Raw genomic sequence first — 11,501 nt, 5'->3', positions numbered from 1 at the left:
AGTGTCGCGGGACACTCTCCAGTATAGCTCAATGGATCGCTGAGGTGCGCAAACCGTCACACCACGGTAAGGTCCAGTCTCTTCGTGACGGAGTAACACAATTCCGATTGAACAATTGAACAACTCGCCCTAACCTGCACATATGCCAAGCAAAATATTTTGGTGGATGCGCTACCCTTGAACATACAGTGCTCAGAAGGAGAGACAGAAAGATGGTCTGATTGAACAGAAGTCCAAAATTTGCTTTATGCTTTGTGAAGATGAGATTTACGCCAATTAAGCTAGTTAATGTGTCTCAGATAAGTGTACAGTGGCAATCGTTGCACAAGGAATCCGATAGTGAGTACCAACAAGAACTTGTCTGGCAAAAATGCTGCAAACTCTTCGTGTGATGAAGTCGGTTTGTCTCGGCTCTTCTGCTTTATATTTGAACTGGATATGCTCACGCACCGCATAAAAACATACCAGAGAAAATGCCCAACGTCTAACCTGCGTGGCAAACAGTTAACACTAAGGATGGGAACTTAAAACGAAACTGACAAGCATTAACCGGTAGCCACCTGCTGCTACCCACGTTGTCCGTTATCCAGAATGCAAACATCAGTATCAGAGTACACCATAAGGAATATCAGTGGGGAAAAACGCATATTTTATAAACGTTCCCGGACCGCAATTATAATCACAGATCGCAACGCGGTTGTGGCTTCATTGCTGAATATACCCTAACAAATGAAGCAGTTCAAAATAAATCCACTTAATGAACGATAGTCCAACACGATTGCGGTACGACAGTTTTTCGGATGATTCACCCAGAGCTATGTGGCACCCATACATGAGGAAACTGAATCGTCTGTGGAAATATACTCAAAAGGCAACCGGAGTGTCCACTTGGCAAGCCGCAACACTTGAAGCCTCACGTTAATAAAAAAAAGATTACGACAGTGGAATGAAAGGCCAATTTGATGTTGTTAAAAAAAATCGACGCACAACACGCACCTACTTGATTTGTGGCTTTCTCTAGCACGCGAAGTAAGTTTACGCTGAAAACCGAAGTACTGCATAGCTGTCTCATCCTTGTTGGACCCACTCAAATGTGCGCACCTCATGAATGTCCAAGGAGATTGGAACTCTCCATCTTCAGTGGTAGGGTGCCACGCTATTCCGCAGTAAACACTGATCAACTGCAATTAAAGTACGCCTAGAGAGAGTAGGGAACACTGCCTTTCTATCGCTGAGTACATGTCACATGAAACATGAGTAATCTGTTCAGAAAGAAAGACATCTTGCAGACCATATTAGCCTTTAATCTGAGAAGATCTTAATCGATGAGTCTGTTTCGACCCAACAACAACACCCCGGTGTTTTAAGAAATGGTTTAAAACTTTTCATACTCCTATTGGACTCAACAGGAGTCCCGGGATTGCAAATATTGAGTGGAGTCTCAGTATCGTATAAAAAGCACTCCACGATGCACACATAGCCCGGTAAGCGACGGAAGGAAGGTATGCGTAACATAAGCGAGCGCTTGCATTTCGGTCATTTACCAGCCCAATGGCATGTGCTATGGTGCGGAGCAACGTAACAGTGTGTACGCTTGTTCTCAAATTCGCGATGGGACTATTTATGTATGGGTGTCACATCTTATGTTTGCACATACCTGTACGTATTATTTTTAGTTCTGTTCTAACAGCAAACTCCCTCGGCCGGTATATGCCGTTGTGGCTGCTGGGTAACAGGGTAACTTCTCGGACTATCTTGGATACGAGTTAATAAAAAGTCATTGAGACCACAAGCACCGGAGGCAAAAATGGTTAGAGCAGTTGGAATGAGTACACCACTAAACGCTCTGGATTTATTAACAAGAAATAAAAATAAAAAGTATTCTAAGTAGCTCGTTTAATCCGTTGCATTACTGGGTTAACGTACTTACTTCATCATTAAGGATAATTGACTGCTTTTCCAGAAAGGGGCTGGGTTTTATGTGACGCGTGCGGAAGCGGTAGGTGTACCAATAGTAGGCCGTGCATGTGGCAAGAACGGCGGTCGTGAGGCGAAATGCTGTGTATGGATCCGATGTCCAATAGGCTAGTTGGTCGGTCAGCCACAAATTCATCGCTGAACAAAAAAAACATAATTCACCTCGAATTAAGCCAACTGACAAGTAAAGCATACGCCTGATGAAATGCGCTGCATGTGAGCGAAAACAAGCAAAGTATGAACGTCGGTATATCCTTATTTTCATTTTCAGAGAAATAAGAGATGAATGGTCACAATATTCTCGCATAAGCATTCGGTATGCGTTTCGTGTCCATACATGAAGTACCGAGGCATTAAACCAAAGCCATAACCCAGAATGGGGTCGGGTGAATCCTTTCATATCGTAGATGTGCGCATCCCATCGACAGGATTTGTCTGCAAGGTAGCAGACTAAATGGTAAGGTACGGGATAGGCAGCCATAAAGCGAAGCTGAAATGTCGCACCAACCTAGGGTAACCGAGAACGTGTGCTGCCCAAATGGATTACTTGCAAACGATAATTGGATCGTAAGTTTTCATACTAATGAATGGACAGAATTGATAAACCACGTTGGGCCAAGTCATCCTTAGGCAGACAGTAGGTTAGCGCTGGTTCTTCAAAACCGTAATAACTGGGCATAGGGTAGCTGCTTCTGAGATGATGTTTAAGTGAAATGGCCAATAGCATGGACGGATATTCACAAATTCCTGAATTAATTTACGGTGGCTACCTAGCCTCTTAAGGACGAATTAATTCTGCACGTGTTATGAATGGTCACGCTCAGCAAGCCAGAGACGCGGCCTGATTTATAAGCTTATTCGCTTTGACACGTGTGCGGTGCGCCCTGACATTCTTCGAATGCAGTGATTTTCGATTGTACAGAGGGCACGAAAACAAAGAATTCGGTGGGGTAAGACGAGACATGACAACTCAACACTTATATACCACGATATGCAGATTTTCGATGTCTCAGTGGAGTTCATGTACCACTCCATCAAAAACAATCGTGACAGGCGAGTGTACATCCTGTACTGAAAATAGATATCGGACCTTGAGCAAACTTTGCGCTCATCTCAGCGTATCAGGCAATTACAGTCAATTGTAGAATCTAGTGAAACAGTCACAATGAGTTGAATAACGGAAGGCTTGACGTTCGAGAACGATCATCTGAAAGAGGAAACTTAGTTGGCCGATCTCCATCTCATGGCTAACGTTTGGACGGTTGGAATTATCAAATTTCACGAGAAATCCCCTGACCTAGCCTTCCTCGAAGGTAAGATCTCTGCTTCCATATTTACGAACGCATTGGTTACCTGGAGGGTAAACCCACGCAGTGACGAAAAGTGCTGCCGCCCTCCAGAGCCCTCCAAAGCCTTTGCGGTATGGAGGCTTGTCATCTGTTGCTAACCAGTCACTTTTAGCTTCATTGGTATGTTTCAACCTTGAGTAATGCATATCCTGTCAGTGTAACCCGTGGGACCACCAAAACACTCAGGCCTGGCCGCCACTTCGGAGTGGTGGCAACAGGTCGGGGTTCAAGTTAGATGTGGAGTGATGTGACGAGTTTTGTATTGAGTCTTCCATTCTAGACATCCCAGTATTTTACAGTCTCACACCACTGGAAGTTCGCTTGTCGACTCACCGTTGGCACACGATGTTGCTCACCTAACCTTGAATAATTCCCACCTGATTTGGGGTAGCCTATACTATTTTTAATATCAAAAATTACAGAATGGTGTGTGAAAACTACCAGGACAGGTGTCCAGAACACGGGTAAAATCGAAATACAACTGATCTCTTGTGGCATGAGCGACATTTCCATAAGACGAAAGAAAAAAATTTTCGCAGTCCAGCGCACTTTACTTCGTGGCGTCTGTCCCAATTCTACGGATAAGCAGGCCATAATGTGTCGGATTGCGGAAACGCAAGCACAGCTATCTGAAGTCCGTTTGAAAACTCCACTGACAACCATGTACTCACGCATCACTTATATCATCTACTGTCTCCAATGTGCGACCATCTACCCCAGCCCTCCAAATAATCGAAGAACGAAACTGTGACAGCTAGAACAGCTTTAGGCCGCATGGAAAGTTGATATGTCTGTAGATCAGCCGGCAAATGGCACAAAGCAGCATTGGCATCCCCCTTCGATAAATCTCAAGATATTCGAGTGGCAGCCGCTAGCACTGTCTGAAATTTAGTCCTACAAGATAGTGATTCCAAGACATTGATATCTTCTGGGGCCTAAAGGGGGCCAGCGACGTCAGGTGGCAAGTAGAAACCAAGAGTTCCTTACACCAAAGGTACTGCGAGTTAGTCTTAGCTTCAATGAATAATAGGACAAAACTGGGAGGCGTCAAGCCAGTTTACCAACAGGCTGAAGGCTTCGATATTCTTAAGCAATTACAGAGGGAGGGGTCTCAACACTGGTGAGACTTTCGCTATCCAGCGGAAGTGACGTCTACTTTTGACATTTTGCATTTACCCGTAATAATAATAATAATAATAATAATCAGCGCACATCCTGCAGCGTGGCTGTAGCAGCCAGTTCCATTCGCTGATGATCTGAAGAGAGTCGGGTAGCTACGCAGTGGAGGCGTCACGCGTGGACCTATGAGCGAAAGCAGACTTTAGAATGGGGAAGTCGGAATAAAGGATAATAAGATAATCGCTCCACTGTAAGACCCTTTCGATGCCTGTCTGACATGCCACCTGAAGGAAGCACGAGGGCTGGAATACTGCCAGGTTGTCCAAGCCTAGATAGAGGAAGTGGAGAGTCAGATGTCGGGTTTGAACCACGAACCTTCCGGTCGCTCTAACCGCTGGGGAGGGCAAGTCGTACACTGGAGCCATGTTTGGATGCATAGGCGCTAGTCAATGCACGACTGGACCGTATCTGTCCATGTCTTTAATCATTAATGTTTCCCGTCTCGGTGCTTGGTGCCTTCTCGCATTTTGGTACGGATATTTTGTACTTTAATGACTTTCCCGACGGGCGATGAGGTTTACATTCTATCCGCCCGTATGCAACCTCTCCAGAGGCTGTGTTGCAGAAGACCAGCTAAGCTGTTCTTCGATGTGTCCGGCCTATATTTGCAGTCGACGTTTTTGTGAGTGAATCAATGAGCTGCCTTCTTCACTCATCGTTTCACTGACTATTGCTTTCCTATGTTCGGTCGATCGTATCAGTTGATATAGGACACGGATGTTACCGGTAGCAAGTCTTTTCCATCTCTCGAGCTTTCGACGTCCACCAGAACGTTCGGTGTTTTCTTAGGCTCATCACTATTCGGCGTTTGAGGGATTTGTATCACACTCGTCTGCTGGTATGGATTTCCTGGTGTCAATCAAAGACAGCGATCTCGACAACATCCAGTGGTTTTGTGGTCCAATCGGAGAAATCTGAGAGACAGCAGTGAACGCCACTAGCGTAACCCCTTTCACCTTTTGCCATGCTTCATTCAAGTGCACGCCATCGTGCTTAGTTAGCTCAGATCGGTATTGTTGAGCTACGAAAGTTTTTCGAAGGTGGACTAGGATGCCGACTTGCGAGTGCCCATGGTGCATGCACTATGGCGTGATTGGAATCAAGTTTCATGCCCCAGAAGGAACGGAGGTCTTGAATCGTGGCTCTCCACCGGTAGTTGAAGGCCACGTGACTCAACCGAGTCAACGGTTGGTTTGCAGTTGGTCGCCAGGTTACATGATTCGAACGTTGGTGCTGATCGTACTGACCAGAAAGAGTTCATGATCAACACACAACCGCTTCCGCAAACAAAGCGGTGTCCGTCAGGGATGCCCACTCTCTCCATTCCTTTTTAACTTTGTGATCGATGAAACAATGAGACGAACGCTGGAGGGTCTCCAAAACCCTGGTATTCAAATAGCCTGTGAAGAAAACCTTGTCGATCTGGAATATGCAGACGACATCGTTCTCATGTTCGAAGAGGAGGAGAAGGCCCAAGTATTCTTGCATGAACTGTCCAAAGTCATCCCGTCCTTTGGTATGAATTTGCACCCACAAAGTGTAAGGTCATGCTTGTGGACGTGCAGTCACTGAACACGCCACTTACAATCCAGGGAGAGGCACTGGAAGTTGTGGAGCGTTTTACGTATCTTGGAAGTTGTATTAGTTCTGATTGCAGTGTGACAGATGAGGTGAATGCACGAATCTGCAAGGCTCGGGCCGCGTTTGCTAACTTGAGACACCCATGGCGTCAGAATGGTTTATCCCTGAATCTGAAGGGACGTGTGTATCAAGCTACAGTACGGGCTGTTCTGTTGTATGGCTGTGAGACTTGGCCTATTCGAGCAGCGGACCTGAGACGTCTTCAGGCGTTCGACAATCGTTGTCTCAGAACCATAGCTCGCGTGGGTTGGTGTCGGCGAATCCGTAAAGTGACAGTTAGAAAGCGTGTTTTCGGTTGTGCAACGGGTACTTCCATTGAAGAATGTGTCCAGCACCAGAAGCTGCGTTGGTTGGGACATGTTTTACGCATGCCGAACCATCGTTTGCCGAAGAGAGTACTGTTTTCCATGCCCAATTCAAAGTGGCGTAAACAGAGAGGTGGCCAACCCATGACCTGGCAGAGGAGTATGAAGGAGATAACGAAACGCTTGGGTGCTGTCGGTGCTACTCGCCTTCCAGGATGAGGACCGCGTGATCCGTTGTCAGTTTCTATCCAGATTGCCTGAGTGAATGTCTGTGTTAAGCTAGCACTAAGTCCCTCCCCCGTCCACCTTTATTCTTTTCTTTGAAATAAGGCTTTCAAATAAGTTATGGTTGTACGGCAGTAAAGCATCGGTGTTGAACACTGATGTCATGCTGTCGATGATGAAGATGATGAATCTTAGGAAAGTGTAAGGTCACAGAGAGCACTGCCTGTTTACCAATTTGACACAGAGTGCGGACGGGATGGCTGAGTGGTTAGAGTGTGAATCGGAGGGCCCGCGGTTCGAAACCAACCTCTGACTCTCGAAATCCCCTGTCTTAGCCTGGGCGACCTGGTAGTATCCTAGCCCTCGTGCTTTTTTTAGGTGGCATAGCAGTTAGGCACCGAAAGAAGGTTAGAGCTAGAAAGGATCTCGTGGATTTGGCAAGGTATTATTTTGCCTTTTGTTATTAGGCAGCAGGGTGCATAAGGCCCATCGGTCATATAACTGACAGTCAAGTGATCCAGCTGGGAAGGAGTTTGGGGGAGGCATCGGTAGACAGAGAACTATTCGGACAAATGACAATTCCCGGTTTCCCAGGCCAAGGAAGGAGGTTTGGTTGAGGTATTCCGACTTGAGACTTTGACTCTGACCCACAAGGCAGTGGAATGATGTAGCGTTTTGCTCGTGGACCCAGTCTCTAGCCTCTGACTCAAAAGTCGAAGCCAAGAGGCAGCGGACATAGAGTTTTCTTTGGAGACCCTGCCCGGAGCCGACGAGTCAATAGTCTGACCTGCTCGGCTGCAGCGGGTAAGCTCAACCCGACGGCACAGGTGATAAGGCAGTACTCTCACTCCTAGTGTCTGCAAGCAGAAGGCGCCTTTGAGGCAGCACCGGATTCGTTGTAAAAGCATTTCGACTGTATTGTAATGCGCCGACGGCCACAGTCAACCGTTGGGCGAACGGAGTGTGCGGTTATTAGGACCGACGCTTTCTAACCTGTCCTACCTCGGAAAGAGACAGCATCGTTGCTTCCATGAATATGGACATACTGGTCACCTGGGAGAAACACCTTACTGGTCCCACACTCCTATCGCAGAGGACAGTACGACTTTACCCCCAGACCGCCTCGCAGCACGATTACTCGTAGTACGAGGCCTCGCTAGTCTTCGTTTGAGTGCTCCCTTTTGGTATGACTTCACTTTGTGGAATGACGTTCCATTCAGTGTGGCCCGTGGAATCATGGCTGCACTCAAGCCCGACCATCATGCCAAGGTGGCAGCTTTAGGTCGAGTTGAAAGAGGACAGTGTGGCCTGACACCAATGGACGCATGAACCTACGCAATAACTTACCGTAGAACTTTAAGCGTTCGTAGGAGCTGGTGTACAGCACTTTAAGGAGGACCCAGACGTTATGGGAGACATTTTTGCTCCACAGACTACGCTAGAGAGCCCGATGATCAACAAATCCAAAGGCAGCTTTCAAATAGAAAAAGGTGACTACCGTTGGTTGCTGTAAGCTGCCGCTGTTCTAAACTCTGTTGCAGCGGATGTGTGATCGACAGATCCTCTCGCAGAATAGAATCAAACTTGGTTTTAACGGATCTGCGTTTGTCCAGTGGACGTTCGAAGGATAAGACAAGAAAGCACATTGGACGCCAAGCCCCCGCCACAGTGGTTTTCAGTGTTTATGTATCCCTCTTTGGATGAAATTATTGCTGCCACTGTGCCTCATTGTGCTGGTAACTTCTCCTTACTCCATTTGGTACCACTGGGCTTTATCCAGATTCTGTCTTGTTTGAAAAGGGTTGGATACTAATCACCTGGATAGTGTCTTCTCCAGCTGTAAGATGGACGTTTCGTGACTCTATTCTTCATTTGACGTCCGCATGCAATGCCCCCAGGGGCTGCGCTACAACAGGCCAGCTAAACTAGGCTTCGAATTGCTCGACCCATTGCTACAATCGGCGTGTTATCGAATGAATTGCTCATCACCTCACTGGTAGTTACCTCCATTATGCCCGTCGACCGAATATAGCCGTATCGGGTATGTTTGCTTCCGGTGGCAAAAACGTTCTCCATCTCGTGAGATTTCAATGTGTAACCACAGCTCTCGCTCTTTCTTCAGTGTTTTCTACCCGTGCTTTGATGGATTTGCGAGTACCGTCATACTCGTTGAATGGCAGTATGGCTTCCTTAGCATTAATCAGGACTAGGGACCTCGACGACATCCAATGGTCATTTGACCATATCGGAGAATTCGGGCAGACGGCTTTAAACATCGGTAAAATAGTTCTTTTTACACTCATGCGTTATCTGCGTGCCCGTCACGAGTACTATGCTGGATTACCGCAGAGTAATTGAACTAGATGGATACTCATACACACAAGTGGAGGGGTATCATCGATTGTCTGTGCGGTGAGTGTCGTCTCATAATTGACGACCTAGATGCAATTCCAATGAGCTCGGAAGACCGCCTCGGAGATCCATATGGCCTAAAAGCATGACACTATCAGTGCTTCTTGCCTGAAGAGTGAGCAAAGATAAATCTCAATACGAAGTACTTTCTCAGAAACGGAACTACCGTCAGTTGGGCATATGTGGACGCTAAAAACAGGCACTGGTTTTTGTGTAAAAAAAAATGGGTTTTATTGGGCTTTATAACCGGAGAGGGGTTCTGTTTCAGGTAACCCACCATGAGTCTTACCCACAAGTGTGACCCACAAGCGTTGACTCTGAAGATGTTACATTAACTCGACGGCTCAGTAGTCTGAGGGTGTCGGAAATGAGGTCCATATCATTATCATCATCATCATGGACATGACATAAGTGGTGCTTCGCTGCCGTGAAATTATGATTCATTTGAAAGCCTTATCGCGGAGAAAAGAATAAAGGTGAACAGGGAAGGGACAACCATCACTCCAAAGTGCCTATACCTTCAAACACAGCAATCTGGATAGAAAATGACAACATGGAAGCCACTGACATCGACAAGCAGCCAGATCTATCAACGTCTCCAACCAGGTGCAGTTGGAATCCTAGAAGGCGAGTAGAACCGACAGCACCCAAACGTTCTTTCGGCGCAACATCAGTTTCTTCATTCCCAGTTCAACTCATTACCAATTAACGATGCACCGGAGGTATCGTGGTTCCCGCTGCTACAGTTTCCGTCATCGAACAATGGGAAAGCATCCGAGATGTAGAGAAGCACTGGACGCGACAGCGCACCGTTCAATACGATCGAAATAAAATGATCTGCTGCTGCTCAAAAGTCACCAGCTGTGCGCAGCTGAATGAATTGTCATGCAGTTCTGCCTTACTCCCTGCACCCTCGAGCCAGCCCATCCCCATACAGCAAAGCGTTCTACGTTGTGGCTTCCTCGAGAAGACTACAACAACCACACTCATGGTTGCGTTTTTTGGTCAGAGGCTAGGTGGTAGATCTGCAAAAAAACTACAACCCCCCTCCCACTATCTTATGAGTCATTTTTCAGTCAAAGGCCCAAGGTATGGTACCCTAACCAAACCCTCTACTTCGGGCTGAGCAACCGGTGTCATTCGATCTCGTAGCAATTCACTAACAATATACCCTCACCCCATCATTCAGCGGTAGCATTCATTCGATGCGCACCTGCCGTACAACTTGAGGAGACTATGAGAGAGAAGATACCACCAGATTGTTGAAGTATACAGGGGAGTTAAAACAACGGGGTTGGGTTCGAACCATGGACATTACGGTCAGCAGCTTCGTACCTCAACCTGTGGCACGAGTGAGCCCCTTTAGCCTTCTCAACATGAATGACTGGTACCTTGACTGCGGTCTTGATTTTTTCCAGTAACTCGTTTATTGTCTTAAGCCATTTCATTTACGCATCCCACCTTCCCTCAAAGGTCTGTCAGGTTAAGGCAAGTGGTAGACCATAATACAAGTATCCGGCTTTGTTTCCCTGTGAATGTCAATCTAACCGGCAGTATGACCCTGTTGTCAGACCACGGACTGGCATCTTGCAGTCAAACGTTAACGTTTAACTCGCCTCGGCTTCTTCCAGCTCTGCTCGGTTCAGAAGCCCATTCTTACCTTTCCAGGATATACAGTACAGCCATCAAAGGACCTTTCGGAAAGCAAAGTTGCAAGGAATCTTTTGTGTTTCAAGGACCGCCCGTGTGGTATGAGGATTGTCATTACTGTCTCCACTCTGCTTCTCCAGTGAAGCGAGAAACCGGTCGCCGTCATCATGCAGTGCAATCGTATAAGACACAAATCAGTTAAAAGAGCGTTTTGTATGTTAGAATTTTGGCGCACCAAGCGACATTCAGGATTGCGTTTAAAGAGGACGGACCTAGTAATGGACCAAGTTAATCCCTGCGAGAGTACACATCCTTCCAGATAACTTGAGTCCAAAGACATGATTTTTATAGATGTGGAACAAAAGCAAATGTAAGGAAGAACTCCCTCCTTTTGCTGCCAGCACTTACATTCCGCCACAAGCATGGCGCAGAGCGGCAACCGCCAATATTATCAAGCCTCGCGCGACTTAGAGCAATTCTGCACCTATGCAGGCAAACAAAATTACGGCCGCACAGGAATCAGCAGGACCAGTGAGCTCAGTAGTTACATATACTAACTACCTTGGTTCAGTAATCATTCCCGGTTGCAGTTCTCAGGTGAGTAGCACAAGCAAAGAAAAAATCCTCCCGTCGATCGGTATCCGGAGGACGAAAATTATGTCTAGGGTACTAAGATTTTGTTCCACGGACAGTGAGGTGTAGATACATATTATTCGTGAGTTTTTTCACGGTTTCTTGTTTCATTTCTCTGAGTGGTTTTCCA

The 11,501-nt window shown here is 46.7% G+C and overlaps 2 protein-coding genes across 2 annotated transcripts in view; one reads left to right on the top strand and one right to left on the bottom strand.

Annotated features, from left to right (window-relative positions):
- T265_09044 (hypothetical protein) overlaps window positions 1-4,077 on the top strand; it is a gene marked incomplete at both ends in the record, with an annotated part of 12,463 nt that extends 8,386 nt beyond the window's left edge. Inside the window, one exon of the mRNA XM_009175013.1 lies at window positions 3,749-4,077. Within this exon, the coding sequence (XP_009173277.1) occupies window positions 3,749-4,077 (329 nt within the window). The remainder of the gene's footprint in view (window positions 1-3,748) is intronic.
- Window positions 1-11,176, bottom strand: part of T265_14738 (hypothetical protein) — a gene marked incomplete at both ends in the record, with an annotated part of 65,763 nt that extends 54,587 nt beyond the window's left edge. The window contains 2 exons of the mRNA XM_009175030.1: window positions 1,931-2,115; window positions 11,147-11,176. Of these exons, the coding sequence (XP_009173294.1) occupies window positions 1,931-2,115; window positions 11,147-11,162 (201 nt within the window). The remainder of the gene's footprint in view (window positions 1-1,930; window positions 2,116-11,146) is intronic.
- Window positions 11,177-11,501: the final 325 nt, after the last annotated feature.

This window comes from Opisthorchis viverrini (genome assembly GCF_000715545.1).
Source record: "Opisthorchis viverrini unplaced genomic scaffold opera_v5_253, whole genome shotgun sequence".
In the NCBI taxonomy this organism is placed as follows: Eukaryota; Metazoa; Platyhelminthes; class Trematoda; order Opisthorchiida; family Opisthorchiidae; genus Opisthorchis; species Opisthorchis viverrini.
Note: the sequence above shows the minus strand (reverse complement) of the source record. Positions and strands in the feature narration are given on the sequence as shown.